This window comes from Sinohyriopsis cumingii, chromosome 4 (genome assembly GCF_028554795.1).
Source record: "Sinohyriopsis cumingii isolate HCF-2022 chromosome 4, ASM2855479v2, whole genome shotgun sequence".
Classification (NCBI taxonomy): Eukaryota; Metazoa; Mollusca; class Bivalvia; order Unionida; family Unionidae; genus Sinohyriopsis; species Sinohyriopsis cumingii.
In genome coordinates this window covers 52,469,828-52,488,230 of record NC_142964.1, presented here as the reverse complement: position 1 = coordinate 52,488,230, position 18,403 = coordinate 52,469,828, and the positions used below count along the sequence as shown (strand labels likewise).

The following is an 18,403-nucleotide window of genomic DNA, read 5'->3' as shown; positions in this document are numbered from 1 at the left end:
TGGCTTGCTACCACTGGAGTAAATACTTATGGTCTGATTTAAGTCAAACTTAGAATACGGATCTGTAACATCAAAATCTTGGAGAGGTTTGATAGTGACCAAAATCACTTGTATGAATGAGGTAATCTTTGCATCTGATTAGTTGAGCTTCTTACGACTCTGGAGTCCAGATTTCTGATTTGATTTCGATGAAATGTGGATTATATGCTTTTATCATCAAGATCTCATATGAGTTGTATAATGAACTAGATCCATTGTGAAGTTGATTTTGCTTATTGCCACTCTGGAAGGCCACATTCTTTTTATCAAACTTGAAATGTGGGCTTTTCTTATCGATATTGTCATAGTTTGATAATGAGCAAGATGCACGTGTAATAATGATTTGATCTTGCATCAGATTGAGAGAGCTAGCTGTCACTTTGTAAGCCATATTTTTTGGTCTGGTCTTGATTAAATTTGAAATGTGGGCTTACGTGTATCAAGATCTTAGATTGTTTCAATAATGACCAAAGTCAAGGCATATTTATGAGGTGATTTTGCATGTGATTGGCTGAGCTTGTTCTCATTCTGGAAGCCATAATTCTGATCTGGTTTTGATCCGAATTGGAATGTGGGGTTATATCTTCAAGCTCTTGGTCAGTTTTGATGTTAATGAAGTAATCTTGGGAGGTCACCACTTTTGAAGTCAGACTTTTGATCTGTTATGTTTATTGTTGTGGATTACATTGATTATGAGCGAGGAACTGTGCATATTAATTATGTCTTTATCTTTATAAAGAATTTTGTACTATGATATAGTAAAATGTGTAAACTCAACATGATATGAAGTTTAAGAGAACGGTTTACATTGGATGTGTTCTTACAATATGTAAGCCTGCTTAGGAAAATGTTCAACTATTAAATTATATAAGCCAGGTGAGTGATCTCAGGCCCATTTGTTAATGTTATTATTATTGTTATTATTATAATAAACAAACAAGTTTCACTCAACTTTGTCAGACTCATTTAAAGTATTAGATATAGCAAAAGTCATGAAATTAATTTAAGTTGCAGATTTAGTGTGCAGATTGTAATGAAGGCTTTAAAACACACAGGTATGCAAAACTTAGTGTACAGCTTGTAATGAAGGCTTTAAAACACACATATGCAACACTTTGTGTACAGATTGTAATGAATACTTGACAGACACATGTAGTACTTGGTGTGCTGATAAAGTAGATTTAATGCAAATGCAGCACTTAGTGTACAGATTGTAATGAAGACTTAACACAGGCACATGCAGTACTTGGTGTACTGATAAAGTAGATTTAACACAAATGCAGCACTTAGTGTACAGATTGTAATGAAGACTTAACACAGGCACATGCAGTACTTGGTGTGCTGATAAAGTAGATTTAATGCAAATGCAGCACTTAGTGTACAGATTGTAATGAAGACTTAACACAGGCACATGCAGTACTTGGTGTACTGATAAAGTAGATTTAACACAAATGCAGCACTTAGTGTACCGATTGTAATGAAGACTTAACACAGACACATGCAGCACTTACAGCATGAGGACTTGAACATACATATATAGCACATTGTGTACAAATTGCAAAAGACTTCAACAATTACACACACACACACACACACACACACACACAGACACACACACACACACACACACACAGAGTCACTGAATTTATAAATCTAATAAGTGTAGGATGTTCAAATCTTTATTTGCAGTATTCCCAAAAGTACATGTACTGCATGTAACTGATATTGTATTATGTTTGAGGTTTTATTTTGCTTGTGTACAATTAGGAACTTATTAGGAACTTATTTTTATTTTGAGCAGATGTTAGAGGTTATGGCTTACAGAGATCACGATGCCATGCCAACAGAGTTTCTGTGGGACCTGTGTAAAGCCTTGCAGGATCACTGTGGAGTCTGCTCTGAGCCAAAGTGTTTTGTTATGTTTTGCAGCAACTTTGCTCAATGGTAGGGAAGTCTGTTTTCTTGTTAGACTGTTATATTGTCTTCGTTAAAGATTTTCTTGTGATATTTTTGCATTGTTATCAAAACTTGAATTTCAGATACTGAAAGAAATAATACTAACTGCAAAAGGAATAATCATCAAAACCCCTAACTATTTTTCAGAAAATCTGGTGACAATAACGGGCCTGCTTTATGTGCAAATTCACAAATTGCCAATATCATTATTCACAAAAACAAATTTGATATCCACAAATTAAATTAATTCACTGAATGCTGCTTTTCTGCAGATGTTTGATTGATATACTCATTAATATTTTTGAAATGATTCAGCTGAAGGTGTACCTTTTTTTAATTTTTCAGGTGCCACCAGTCATTTGAATTTGAAGTTTTGATGAATGATCTACACTGTTTGATCCAAGAGCCATTACTTTTCCTAAATTTGAGGAAAGAAGGAAGTACAGTATTACCGGTTAGAGTCAGATGAAAGCAAACTGTTCTGAATGATTTGTCTTTTTACATCATAATTTAGGTTCCAGTCATTACGATAGTTACTATAATGCAAATGACCCTGCCGAATTGTTACCATCATGTATCATAGGAAGGATGTGGCTGCTATAGTATTAGAATAGCATAATTATCTTGGAACTTATCGTCATACATTCTTAGTGTCTCATTAACACCTAACTTTGTAGCTTAAATAAGTTTCAGGAATGGATCTTGCATATGTTATATATATATATATATATATATATATATATATATATATATATATATATATATATATATATATATATATATATATGATGGAACCATATTGGGGGAGAGAAAGCTGCTCCAAATTGCCAGCTACATCATAGACAAAGGGAGCTAACTCTTCTGGACAGTACATATAGGTACACCTGGTTATAACATGATTGCATTGATGCACTGTGATGCAACACGATTATGGGGACCATGATACAGTGTAGTGACACCGGATTGCAACATTCTGATTATGGGGGTCTATCGTACAACAAAGTGACACTGGATTGTGACAAAGCATGATTATGGTTGTCCATGATATGACATAGTGACACAGGATCGTGACAACACAATTATGGTGGTCCATGATACATAGTGACACGGGATTGTGACACATCATGATTATGGGGGTCCATGATACAACATAGTGGCAGGAGATTGTAACACAATTATGGAGGTCCATGATACAACTAGTGACACAGGATTATGATACAACACAATTATGGGGGTCCATGATATGACATAGTGGCACAAAATTATGACACAGCATGATCATGGGGTCCATGATACAACATGGTGGGGTCACAGGGTCACTTTTATAACATGATGACTCTAACTGACATTTTAGTGTCTTAAAAAATTAGAGAGGGAAAAGAAAAGGGAAGGGGGGATAGATATAACTGGCATTAAGTTCATGTTTCATTTTTGCCACACAATGCTACCTAAAATTACTGTTTCAGTTAAACAAATTTGACCAGTAACATTTAAATTTAATCTTTTAAAATGTCTTTCTTTTCTTAGTAATCAGAAGCAGTTGATTACCAATATAGGACATGGTCAAACAGCAAGAACTACACCTAGTCAAAATTATCATGATATCAATGCATTTGAAAACTTGAGTTTCCTGCATGATCACCCAGGTGAATGGAATAGCCGAACATTCATCTTGTTTTTCTGATAATTGAACTGGAAAGTGCCCATAGAATCCAGGCAAGCTGGTTGCACACTGTGAACCTGAGCCTTTGTCATGACAGTGTTTTATTTTCAGTTTAGTGATAGATAACAGTTGATTTTTAGCTCTACAGGTGATAGACCAGAAGAGCTAAAGGGATGGTCTGTTGTCTCTCTGTCTGTTATCATAAGGTTTTCATTACTACTTCTCATAAACTACTTGGACGATTGCCATGAAACTTTACACATTTTTTCCATGGTCAGGTTGATTGTAAATGAAAACGGTGTTGCTAGGAAGTCCAATATGGTCACCACATCTTGAAAATCTTGTTATTACTACTGCTTCTGAATTGATGTTGATATCAATATGGGTTTCTCACTGAAAGACTTCTTACAATTTCTAGTGGATCCTCAATGAAAATGCTGATCTGACATCCTGCTCTTGTCTATTGTTACTTCTCCTGATTGGATATCGACATGCGGTTTTCAAAAGAAAACTTCTTGTGATGACTGTTAGTCCTAAATGAAAATGTTGTCGATCTGATATTCAGTATGGCTGCCATGATGGGCAACTTTAAAACCTTGTTGTTGCTAATCCTCCTACATAGATAGTCATATATGTAGTTTTCCAAAAAAAAAAAATCTTATGTCTACTTTACTCTAAATAAAATGGTGGTGATATGATGTCAAATATGGCCACCACTACTGACATCTTGGAAATTGTGTTATTGTAAGTCGTCTTGAACAGAAAGTCATATTGATATTGGGTTTTCACTGAAAGACTTCTTATAATGTCCAGTTTATCTTGAATTAAAATGGTGCCAATGTGACATCCAGTATGGCTACATCACAGCAGTCATCTTGAAAATCTTATCACTTTTTCACCTGAATAGATATTCATATAATACTAATAGAATTCTTATGATATCTAGTGGTACTAAATAAAATAGGTGACAATCTGAAATCTGATATGGCTGGCAAGTCAGTCATCTTGAAAACTTTTATCACTATTCCTCAGAAAGTCATATTGACATTAAGTTTTTACCGGAAGACTTTTTATGATGTCTGGTTCGTCCTCAATGAAAATGATGTTGATCTTAATCCCAATATAGCCTCATCTATCTTGAAAATTCTATTGTCACATCTATATTGAAAATTCTATTGTCATGTCTGTCTTGAATCTTGAAAATTCTATTGTCACATCTATCTTGAAAATTATATTGTCACATCTATCTTGAAAATTCTATTGTCACAGCTATCATAAAAATTATGTTGTCACATCTCTCTTGAAAATTCTATTGTCATTACTCCTTCTGAATGGAAAGTCATATTTACATGATGTAGTCACCAGAAAATTTATTTTGATTGTTGGCCATTGCTTGATGTAGGTCACAGTAGTAATTGTACTTAACTGCCAATTTATACAACAAAGTGGATTAAAGATGACTTAAATTCATTGAAAATTCGCCAAAACTGTGTAAATGCTGACAACAAAGAACATGAATTTTAATATGCAAGTTATAGGTTTCTCATAGATTATCAAATTAATGTTATCGGAATCACTACTGTTGTTTTGAGTAACGGTACAGTTGGATGTCTAATAAGGAAAATGAGCCATGATGTGACAGTATTATCTCCAAGTTTGTCTTGTAATGAAGCATGTTATGACATCACCATTGTATTCTTATTATAGTGAGCTTTGGCCTTGTGAAATTCAGCCAAATAAAATTGTAAGGACACTACGGGTATTATTAATTTTGATACCGTACACATCACATAAAGTCATTCTTTTGGAAACTAGACACTCTGGATTAAGAGAGACTTATTCTTTTTTATGTACATTACTCAATCGTAATGTTAGGAGTTTTTCCAATACCATTCAAATCCAGTCCTCCCATTAAAAAGTACCTCCCATTAAAAGTGCTTAAGTGTCATCTGCTAATAAAGTGATAGAAATCACACAAGATTGGCCCATGATTTTATTTATGCTATTAGTGAAGAATCACCCCAACTGCATTACCTGTAGGGGTTGCCAGTCAGACCACATCCATAAAATCAATACACTTTGGATGGAGGGGTTGCCAGTCAGACCACATCCATAAAATCAATACACTTTGGGTGGAGGGGTTGCCAGTCAGACCACATCCATAAAATCAATACACTTTGGGTGGAGGGGTTGCCAGTCAGACTCCATCCATAAAATCAATACACTTTGGGTGTAGGTGTTGCCAGTCAGACCACATCCATAAAATCAATACACTTTGGGTGTAGGTGTTGCCAGTCAGACCAGATTCATAAAATCAATACACTTTGGGTGGAGGGGTTGCCAGTCAGACCAGATTCATAAAATCAATACACTTTAAGTGTAGGGGTTGCCAGTCAGACCACATCCATAAAATCAATACACTTTGGGTGGAGGGGTTGTCAGTCAGACCAGATTCATAAAATCAATACAATTTGGGTGGAGGGGTTGCCAGTCAGACCACATTCATAAAATCAATACACTTTGGGTGGAGGACAGATGAGAAATGATTATCATGAGTATGAATGTGTTTCTAATAGATAACGGAATTTAGTATTTTAATACTAAACATACTGTTATAAGACTGTATGAAAATGTTTGCTGGTAATTGAAATGTACATGAGGAGTCCTTTTGAAATAAATTCAGGCGTGAGAAGTAATAAAAGCTAATTGATCTGAGTAATAACATATATGAAATTATTTGCCTGTAGCTGAGACACACATAAGGCAGAATTATGAAATAAGTTCCAGGCATGAGAATTAAAAAAAGAGTTACTGATCTGAGATGGAAACCAGGTGGAATTGGGATCTAAGTTAGGTGGAATTTGAGGTGGAACTTAATGACAGCTGAACATATATTTTAGCTTAATGCCTTGAAAATGCTTTAGCTTGCAATCTGGAAAAATGTTTTTGGATTTCTGCCTTAGATTCCATACTGATGGAATTTCCATAGATTCCATACTGATGGAAACTACTGAAGTACCAGTAGGGTGAAAAGTACCACACTACATACCACCAGAAAGAAATACCATGGTAAACTGGTATACTGCTAATACAGCATACCTCTGATAACTAGTTTCTATTGTAACATTTAAAAGTTTGTTACTATGGAGTGATTGCAGAAATCCAGGCTGATCCACAAAAGGGCAATCTCTTCAATATAAGGAATCTTTCATAGCTGTTTTTTTCAATACGATAGAAAATCATCACATTTTTTTAAATTGCTTTATACACTTTCTTTAGTAGTGAATCCAGATATGGGAGTGATGGATGTTGTCAGATGGATTATTTCCCCCTCTTGATTAAAATAGTTTGCTCTTAGGTGAGATACAAGAATGTTAGGCATTTGAAGTACATTGAACCACAGCTTTTAATACTCTTCACAGGTATGGGATAATGCTTTTCTTAGTAAATGTGCACAGATCTGCAAAATTCTGCTGTCTGTTAGGAGGAAGAAAAGGTTTTAAGAAAATGGGAATGCGATAACAAGTTTGGAATGCAATATGTGTTTTGTAATTTGGCAATATTGTCATCCTATTTTTGACAATTCACAATAAGATTGGCAGGTGCAACAGTAAATAATACTGATCTGCAAAGTGACTGTTCATACTAAAAATTTGAAAACAAGTCTGCCACTGTAGTTTCCAGGCAGTAAACAAGGGAAATAATATATCCTATGATCGATGTTCAGTTGCACTTAGTCTATGCCAGTCAAAAACCTTTGAACTGGCAATTGTCTGTCAAATACAAGGATTCAAGGAACTATCTTTTGTGTGTGTTTCAGATTGATGGAAATTTGCCTGAACTGCAGGAAGAGTTGGTAGTCCCTCTAGCTACAGTGAGTGGTGAGTTTGGATCTCCTTTCCTGGCCAGAGTGATGTCCCCTGAACAGCCACAACTGCTGGTCATTAAAGTGGTAAGAGGATGTTGTGTTGACACTGACGTCTGGAAACATGCAAACATTGACACTGACATCTGGAAACATGTAAATATTGATGCTGACGTCTGGAAGCATGTAAACATTGACACTGACGTCTGGAAACATGTAAACATTGACACTGACATCTGGAAACATTTGTGATAATTATAGAATTTTGTAATTTCCTGAGATTTATCATTGATGAGTAAAGTGATAATGAACAACATTTATTAGACATGTACAGTACTTTTTTAAAGTAAACTTTCAACTGTGCACATGCATTACATTTAGCGTCATATATAGGATGTATCCTGTTAATTGGATTGTTTACCATTTTCCTCTGAGACATTTTATCACAAATACACAAAATGTGTGACAAAAAATAATATAACCAATACAAATTTTGTTATGTTTTCTGGGTAAATTAATTAGGGCTTGAGAGAGTGATTGAAACCCTGCTGTCATCACATTATCTGTTTGTCAGAATTATGGTGCTATGCTTTTGTGACTGCTTAACTTTGGTTTCTGCAGCGTAATTATTTTTACTGAATTTCAACCATGTTTGACTTGCAGGTTTATGCTTTCCCGTTTTCCTAACTTTGGTTTCAGCAGCATCTCAGTAATTTTAGGACATTGTTTTGTTGTACAGGTTTTGGTTGTACATATAATGTTTAAACTTATGTATGTTGTAAAATTAATGCATGTTTTCATGTGAAAAGATTTTATTTTTGTTAACACATTTCTTGAGCGGATGGATACAATCAGACTCCATTGTGAACAACATTGCTGGGGGTGGGGGTACTATAGCAGTGTGACAGAAAGCTCCAACAGGATTCAGAGTGTAACATTGTTAAAAGACGGATTTTAATGATTGCGTGTTTACTTGTAAGGCTTTGGACTATTATTTCTGCATTCAGGCGTGAATTTGTGTGTGTTGGCATGCTTGCAGTCTGTTTCAGTAACAGATGTTGTACCCTAATTTCAGTTGTCACTTAATTTGGTTTGCAGTCGACACTCATCAATAACTTATTTCTCCATCATTTTGAGACATGATTATGATTGTGATGACAGTTAAAATCACTACTTAAACAATTTATTACAAATCTTTCATTAACAGGTATAGTTCAGTATGGGTGATACTGAATATCAAATAGCAACAGTTCATGTAAATTCAGTCACTGAAAATTTGCATGATTCATGTGGGAAACTAATTATGCAGAGTTAACACTTGAAGCCTGCTTTTTGTTATTTGGTGTTCATTTCTAGGCATTCTTGATTTCATTGATTAAATACATTTATGCTAGAGGTCAGCAGTGTTGACACATTTTAAGATCAAGTCATTCTGAGGAGAGAGAAAGGAAGGGTAGGAGAGAGAAAGAGATAGAAAAGAAGAAAAAATGAAATAGGCCTTAATAGGGACATTCTGGTCTGAAGAATATGCATAGAGGCTGTCATACTTCTTAAAGAGAAAACGAAAGTAGATTCAAAAGTGATACTGCCACTATGTCAAATGGGATGTCATTTTTCTCACACTGATATATTTCATTGTCTCATTATGAAATTAAAGTAAATACCGGTCTGTAATATTTAATAAGTACTCATATTGCAACCAATAGTTTTAGTATTTTATAGTCTTATTGTTCCTTTAAAATGATTTGTTCTTGTTGTAGGGTTTAACGCCATTTTTCAGCACACAATAGGCTATACATGGCGGCCAGTATTAATGGTGGAGGAAGAACCCGGGAAAACCCTGGAAAGAACCACCGACCCACGAGAAGCTACTGGCAAGCTTTCTCACATACCCATGTTGCTGAATCCGAGACTCGAACCCACGCAGACAGAGGTGAGATGGCAGTGATCCTTAACGGAGAGCGCTTTATCCCACTCGGGGCCCCAGGATAAAATAAGATCTTTATTCCAGAGGATTTGTATTTTAACTGGAATGTTATCTAGCCGTAATGAGAAGTATAAATGCCAGTGTTTATCTATACATTATGTAGATTGTTCATTCATATGGATTACAACTGAAATCTTAAGTCTCATAGAAATCCAGAGAATAAAATGTGTGCAATTTTTTGATACAATTATTTTCAACAGCAGTTTCACTTGAATGAAGAATTGATGTAACTAAGCATTTAATATTATTTTCCCATAGCATTTCACCATCCCTATTCAGGAGACCTGACACAGTGACTGTGAGGCAAAAACCTGACTCCATTCCGACCATGGAGAGACAGAGTTTAGTTCTAAGCTGCTGTTGAAGGGTGTTGCCAGCTTTGGAATGCCCTTTACCTCCTACCACCACACATTATTACAAAGTCAAAGAAATGATCAGCAGAAGTCTCAATTTCATCATGATGGTACAAGACACATTCCACCATTACCATTCTCAATTTCATCATGATGGTACAAGACACATTCCACCATTACCATTCTCAAATTCATCATGATGGTACAAGACACATTCCACCATTACCATTCTCAATTTCATCATGATGGTACAAGACACATTCCACCATTACCATTCTCAATTTCATCATGATGGTACAAGACACATTCCACCATTACCATTCTGAACTCCTGGCATGAGCTAAAAATGTAGCTGCAGTTAACATGTCTGCCCCACTTTTTTATAAAATGGATAAAAATGTCTTTATCGCTACATCAGATTGGATTTGGAACATTGTGGCTATATGTTTGATGTTGGATTTGGCATCCTTGGCGATTCTCTGACCTGTGGAAAATATGCCAACCAACTCACCTGGGAGTCAACGGCCTGAAGTGCTTGGGTCACTAACAGATCAGTTCATCATTCAGTGGTCATTTTGTTGACTGCTTCTGCCAGTCTTGACTTGATACATTGTGATCTGTGTTTGTGCCACGTCACTAAAGCTGCAACACTCAGGCTTTAAAGATGACTCTATTTCAGGGTAAAATTGATGAAGTAAGGATGCAGGTAGCTCAAGAACACCCCCTCCAAGTTGCCACTCCACCCATATTAATTTAAAAACCAGCCACCCATGCCACAGTGGAGGGATGATAGGCAAGTCAAGCAAAATGAACCTTATATGTCCTAAGTGTCATTCAGATCTCAGCCTTAGTCCATCAGGTTATCCATATGGAATGGTCACTTCATTGGTTTTTCATGTATTGGTGCACTTTATGGGTGTCTGATGATGAACCTATTTTCAACATAATGAAACCACAAATAGCCCACCTTTGTCTCACTAGTTTCAGACCCAGAAGCTTGAGCTGTGGATGCACTGTCAATCATTTGGGAGGTATTATGGGCCTTTGCCTACCAAAATATAGTTCTAGTACTGAAAATAATAATAAAAAATAAGGGATCAGAATTGCAAGATAATTCTAATAGATCCTCTCAGATGGGCCGAGCCCTGGGTCAAGTGTCTATTCAGTCAAGTGATAGACCTACTCAAGAAGATTACAGGCAAGCCAGATTTTCTTAAAGAACTATCTCTGTCCAGATTGTCTTCACCTTCATGACTGGTTCTTGTCAGGACTGCCTTGCAAGAGAAGAAATTAGACCTTCAGTTGTGGAGAGAATGTTGAGAGGAAGAAGGCACTTCATTCTGAAGGCTTTTTATGGAAAGTGGCATGTTTTTAAGGACTGGCATCAAGTCAGTAACATTGTCCCTATTAGTACCTTGATCCTTCAACTAGCTAATGTTTTTATCAGGCAATACAAGGAGAAAAAGTTGGCATCAGGTACTATCATAGGGTACCACTGCATGGTACCTATACACATCGAGGCATCATAGGGTACCACTGCATGATACCTATACACATTGAGGCATCATAGGGTACCACTGCATGATACCTATACACATCGAGGCATCATAGGGTACCACTGCATGATACCTATACACATTGAGGCATCATAGGGTACCACTGCATGATACCTATACACACTGAGGCATCATAGGGTACCACTGCATGGTACCTATACACATTGAGGCATCATGGCAAAAGAGATTATCGGTCATGATAAAGATCTATCAGACCTACTAGCCAATTTTTATTTGAATAGACCAAAATCCCTCACCTTGTTTCCAAAATGGAATATGTTCTGGGTTTTAACATGGTTCAGTTCAGATAAATTTGAACTGTTAGCCCAGAGCTTCCTGAATTTGTTCTCGTACAAAACCTGTTTCCTGATATCTAGCAATATCATATGGCTTGGTGATCCTCATGACACAACCATATTTTGTAGCCAAGAACCAGATATTGTCAGTGGGCATGCAAGATTCTCTCTGTGCCCTCCAGCACTATCTGAAGTGCATAGAGACAAGTTGAGGCAACCACAGAAGACTCTTTTTCCACCAGGAAGTTGGGAAAGCTGGATATCACCTTTTGAACCCATCCTCTATGGCTTAAGTGGATTATGTGTCTCTAATGTCTTAAAAGATCATAGTCGCTGCATGAGGATTTCAACTCATGAAATTTGAGTGATTTCTGTAAGCCTTGTGTTTGAATGTAATGTTTCAATTGAAAACACCAAAGAAGCCATTGGCTGGCATGCAGTCAAATGTTCTTTTGAGTTTTTATCTCAGGGATTTAGCTCAGCAGAGACAAAACCTAGTGGGTCATGTGACTGGCCAGATGACCATTAGACCCAGTTAAACTGACACATCATCTTAACTTTTGCTGGATTCAGTGTTGAATTTTGATGGTAGGAAGATTTCATTGACCATCTTCATAACCTTCATAAGTGTTGCTTTAAAGATAAGAGTGGGTTATCATTCACAATGGGCATCCAATCCTTCTTCCCTGGTAGATAGGATGCTCAGCATTCCCTCCTCCGGCTACCTCTTCCCCTAATTGGGAATGTATTCAAAAGAGAAAGCAAATTCTTTTTCGTAAATTATGTTTCTATTAGAATACTTACCTCATCATGTTACTTAAAAACCCACCCATCCACCTCACTATGTGAGCATCCTCATTGATGTTCATTCAGCTTAAAAACTAGCAATAGCTAGTGGTGGAAAGGGAGGTAATGGGCAAGAGTTCTTGCCCTTTGTCTATATGATATAGACAGACAGATGTTCCTTTATTAGGGCTGGATTCTGGAGGTAGCAAACTTAGTATATATCTCCTTGTGTTAATGTGATTGGGTAAGCATTCTCAGAGAAACATAATTTACTACAAAAATTATCTTGTTCTCTCTATCCTTATGTAACATTTTGATTTAAGGAAATGAATGGAACTGGCAGAGATACTGCATACATACCCATGCATTCAAGTAAAATGTTTTATAAATAGTTTTATTTTTTAAGGATTAAAATAAAATGAACACATGTAAAAGGCAATATTTTATTATATTACTGGAAGTTAAATTGTCAAATACCAGAGCATTTTGATGACTGGGAATGTATCAGTAAGAACATTAGAGGGAACTGAGTTCAGCATCACCTGTGGCTCATTCTTCATTGGGTTTTTAAATGCATGGTTAGCAACCACAAAATCCACAAAAATCAGAAAAAGTGAAACCACAGTATACTCACATGCAAATTGAACCCAGCTGCACACAGCATGGACCTAGATCTGTCATCACATAATGCACTGGCATATTGAAGTCTATACAGAATGCTAGGGCAAATCAATAGAACAAAAACATGACCCTGATCTGCTAGTGCATTATGCAATGGCACATTTCAGTCAGTCTGTCATCTGCACTAGGATCTGACTTGCTAGTATATAAAGTAGATACTGTACTGACTTGCTAGTATATAAAGTAGATACTGTACTGACTTGCTAGTATATAAAGTAGATACTGTACTGACTTGCTAGTATATAAAATAGATACTGTACTGACTTGCTAGTATATAAAGTAGATACTGTACTGACTTGCTAGTATATAAAATAGATACTGTACTGACTTGCTAGTATATAAAATAGATACTGTACTGACTTGCTAGTATATAAAGTAGATACTGTACTGACTTGCTAGTATATAAAATAGATACTGTATTGACTTGCTGGTATATAAAGTAGATACTGTACTGACTTGCTAGTATATAAAATAGATACTGTATTGAATTGCTGGTATATAAAGTAGATACTGTATTGACTTGCTTACGGGTCAAGTTAATACTGCAAAAAGCAAAGATCCTGATCTGTTGTTGCATAATGTGCCTGCAGATCAGAGTCGGTGCTGTTTGTTTTACTGATTACTTCTTACAAAGTGCACAGACCCAACCAACTCACCTGGGAGTCGATGGCCTAAAGTGCTTGGTTCACTAATAGATCAGTTCATGATTCAGTGGTCATTTTGTTGCAGTATGCACTGTCATATCTGGGTCTGTGCAGTTTGCAGTTGGACATGTCTTATAAGTAAGTATATATGGTATTGTGAATGGAGACATCGCTCTATGTTGTTTGCAGTTCTTGATTATATCAAATCAGTTGTTTGCAACTGTGCCAAATTATGACAGTTTTACCTTCTCTTGCAGATTTCCCAGGTACTGGACTGTGATCAGAATATTACGGTGTATGAACAACTAAGGAATTTGACACACCCTCATATTGTCTCACATTACTGGATAAAAGAATATAATGACAACAGCATGCACATTTTCATGGAGTTTATCCAAGGTCAGTTTATTAATGTGCCATGCTCACTTCAGTAAACTGTTTAATTTCTTTCTATCTCATCTGCAAGAAAGATATCAGCCATACATTCACTATTGCAGGTGTTTAAATAACAGTTGTCGTTTTCATGGATATAGCATTAACACCAGTTATTGTGTTGAGGGGGTTAACAAATTAGCAAAATATGTTACTGTGACTTACATTTTGCTTCTTTAGTATTTTTCTTTTTATGCAAAGGGCCATGTACCTGTTTTCCTCTGTTGATTTGAATTTGATAATAATAATAATAATAATAATAATAATAATAATAATAATGCTTAATTTATAGAGGGTGACTCATCAGTCAAGGACTATTCTCCCATAAGGCCCTCTTAAGGAGAGTATAAGAATGCACATTATTTGATATGTGCCTAAAGTTTGAGGTACTGCATTCATGCAGTTGTAACAAGAGTTGTATGTATGTATGTGTATGTGTGTGTGTGTGTGTGTGTAGTGGATGGATGGATGGATATATGGACTATTCTCCCATAAGGCCCTCTTAAGGAGAGTATAAGAATGCACATTATTTGATATGTGCCTAAAGCTTGTGGCACTGCATTCATGCAGTTGTAACAAGGGTTTTATGTATGTATGCATGTGTGTGTGTGTGGATGCATGCATGCATGCATGCATGTATGTATGTGTGTGTGTGTGTGTGTGTGTGGATGGATGGATGCATGCATGTATGTGTGTGTGTGCAGTTGTAACAAGAGTTTGTGTGTGTGTGTGTGTGTGTGGATGGATGCATGTATGTATGTGTGTGTGCAGTTGTAACAATAGTTGTATGTATGTATGTGTGTGTGTGTGTGTGTGGATGCATGCATGCATGCATGCATGTATGTATGTATGTGTGTGTGTGCAGTTGTAACAATAGTTGGTTGCTGCAATCTATTGCCTCATGTTTCTGTACCAACATTAAATACCAGCATTAAGTACCAACAATAAGTACCAAGTGTTTGTATTATATTTTATATATTTTTGTTCTTCTTCTGCTAATTGGTATATACAGGGTGCAGGAAAAAATTTCCCAAATGCTTGTGCCTCGGAAGAGTGTGCTGCAAGAGTTACTCATCCCAATTCTTATTGTACTCTACACAGTACACTTCCCTGCTACACTGCTTAATATGCTTTTACTAAATAATCACAGGTGCATGATGCAAGCTTGATGATGCATTGGGTGAAAGCCATGAAAATATTATATACTAGTACACTACACTTTAGAAAAATATGTTAAGAGACAGAGAATGTAAAATTTTTATGATTTTCATTTACTCAGATATTGCTATGCTTGCCCCAGATTACCAGTATTTTCAAGATTGTTTGTCTTTACACTGTCCTGCCAAAGTAAAATTAATGCTAGCAGATATTTACATAAGCATTTAATTATATGTAAGCATGTAGTTAGTTTTCACAAGACAAATGTCAGTGACAAATTCAAACTGTCTCAATTTCCACCAACATTAATACCAGAAGATCTATTTTGGTCAAACCTCCCTCATAGGGTGCCATAAAAGGAAAGATTGCTAATTGGCAAAAAGAATTTAAACTTTTTTAGGTCAGTACCCTAACTGGATTTTGTCCAGTCAGTTGTTTTGACATTATCATCTTTATAAATATATTACTTACAGCAGCATGCATTATGTGAAAGTTGATGGGGAACTGCTGAGTTAGCAACATTTTTCTTGTTGAAAAGTAACTGCATGCTTTGGCATTGCATTAGAAACATCTGTTGGCATCTTCCTTGCTTTGGCATTGCATTAGAAACATCTGTTGGCATCTTCCTTTTGACATGACTAGAAACATGTTTTCATCTTCCCTTTGGCATAACAGTATAAATATCTGCTGGCATCATTATCTGATGAGATGAAAAGTCACACAAAGTTTGACATTTTCAGTCTCCTAAACTTCAGGGGTCTCTGACTCATACAAATGTTTGATACCTTATTGAAAAGGTAATCTTTCTTGACATAAAAATGATGCCTAAATTACTGAAAAGTGTCACTGTACTTGCAAAAGCCATTAAGAAATCAATGGCTATGTACAAAACTAATAAGTTTATAATATTTGCCATTTTAGTATAAAGCTTACATCAGGTAAATGTGTTAAAGCTTACATCAGGTAAATGTGTTAAAGCTTACATCGAGTAAATGTGTTCAAGCTTACATCAGGTAAATGTGTTAAAGCTTACATCAGATAAATGTGTTAAAGCTTACATCTGGTAAATGTGTTAAAGCTTACATCAGGTAAATGTGTTAAAGCTTACATCAGGTAAATGTGTTAAAGCTTACATCAGGTAAATGTGTAAAATCAGGTAAATGTGTTAAAGCTTACATGTGGTAAATGTGTTAAAGCTTACATAGGGTAAATGTGTTAAAGCTTACATAGGGTAAATGTGTTAAAACTTACATCAGGTAAATGTGTTAAAGCTTACATCAGGTAAATTTGTTAAAGCTTACATCAGGTAAATGTGTTAAAGCTTACTTCTGGTAAATGTGTAAATAAAAAGGATTTCTTTGCAACATTTGCTGGAGTTAGTTAACTGATGTACATCATATGTGGAATTTGAATGCTTGGTAAGAGAAGAAGATGCATTGAGATTTATTCTCAAGGTGTGATTCTACATCTGCTTGGCTCAGTACATAGCAAAGGTTTACTTAGTCCAGCCAATTTTTACCTGGTCATGAAAAGTGGACAAGTGCTTTTCATGATCCCTCTTTAGGTGGGGTCTCAACTCAAACCACCCTGATATATATGAAAAATGAATCTGTCCATGTGTTGATAATACTCTGAAAAATTAGTTGATACAACGTAAAAATGTAATTCATGCAAATTAAAACAATTAAAAAGTTATTCTGTCGTCATGATTTGAAAATGTATCAGTGTGTTGATACAACACACTAATAATTTTTTGTTAACTATTAAAAATAATTAGCTCAAGCCATTAACGTCTTGATGCAGAGTACATGTGAAATACAGTTCCTTTTCTTCAATTAAAGGTTCATTATTAGTTAATAATTTATATAAGGGAAAGACTTTGAAGTTCTTTTAACTAATAATAAATCTTTAGTACACAGTATTAATACATTAGTGCACATTCTCGACATTTCAGCATTACAGATTAAATTTGGATACAAGTCAGGTATAATGATCTAAGGAATTTGTTAATTTCTTGCCATATAAGCAATGAAATAATTAATATTAATGATGTCAAATTGTTTATTTACAAAAATACTGTAAAGGAATGATGTATTTTCACCTGAAGAGCACCAATAAAGATGATGGAAAAGCGATAGAAGGAATATGTGTTTGTGTGTGTGTGTGTGTGTGATTTGGATTTTTAACATAGCTTTAAAATTTTCTCAGTCATATCACTGTGATGTATGCAGTGTGGCAGTTTATAGTGATGTCTAGCACTGGGGCATCATGCTGCAGACATGTAGCATGATGTCCAACCCAGTCACATTATCCTGACACCAGGTCAACCAGTACTAACACTAACCTCTTAACGCTGAGCGCCTAGCAAGGCAGCTGTTATTACCATTTTAATGTCTTTGGTATGACTTGGCAGGGGTAAAGCATGGATATTGTTCTGATCTTCTGTTACATTAACTAATATATATATATATATATATATATATATATATATATATATATATATATATATATATATATATATATATATATATATATAAATCTTGGTAGTTGATTAACAAATATTTAAAAGTAGACAGAAACAAGTAAGTGAATAAATGAGTGAAAATAAGTAAATAGTGTTATAGCATAGATTGTATCGAAACCATATGCCTGGGAAAATAAATGTAATAATCCAATGTGTTTTATAACTTTTCAAATAGGTGGCAGCCTGAGTCAGTATTTGGACACCGTTGAAAGGTTGTCCTGGGAGACTGCTGTGTATTATAGCAGACAGCTGGTAGAGGCAGTCTCATTTCTTCACCAGCATAATATTGTGTACCTGTACTGGGATGGTAAGTAATTACTTAGAACAATATAGACAGCATAATATTGTGTACCTGTACTGGGAGGGTAAGTAATTACTTAGAACAATTTAGACAGCATACTATTGTGTACCTGTACTGGGATGGTAAGTAATTACTTAGAACAATTTAGACAGCATACTATTG

At 35.6% G+C, this 18,403-nt stretch overlaps 1 protein-coding gene across 4 annotated transcripts in view; it reads left to right on the top strand.

Moving 5' to 3' along the window:
- The window catches only part of LOC149801162 (uncharacterized), a 66,162-nt gene that overhangs the window by 27,216 nt on the left and 20,543 nt on the right, over window positions 1-18,403 (top strand). For all 4 annotated transcript variants that reach the window (XM_089955187.1, XM_089955188.1, XM_089955185.1 and 1 more), the window contains 5 exons: window positions 1,841-1,983; window positions 2,341-2,449; window positions 7,479-7,610; window positions 14,084-14,225; window positions 18,116-18,247. In XM_089955187.1, the coding sequence (XP_089811313.1) occupies window positions 1,841-1,983; window positions 2,341-2,449; window positions 7,479-7,610; window positions 14,084-14,225; window positions 18,116-18,247 (658 nt within the window). The remainder of the gene's footprint in view (window positions 1-1,840; window positions 1,984-2,340; window positions 2,450-7,478; window positions 7,611-14,083; window positions 14,226-18,115; window positions 18,248-18,403) is intronic.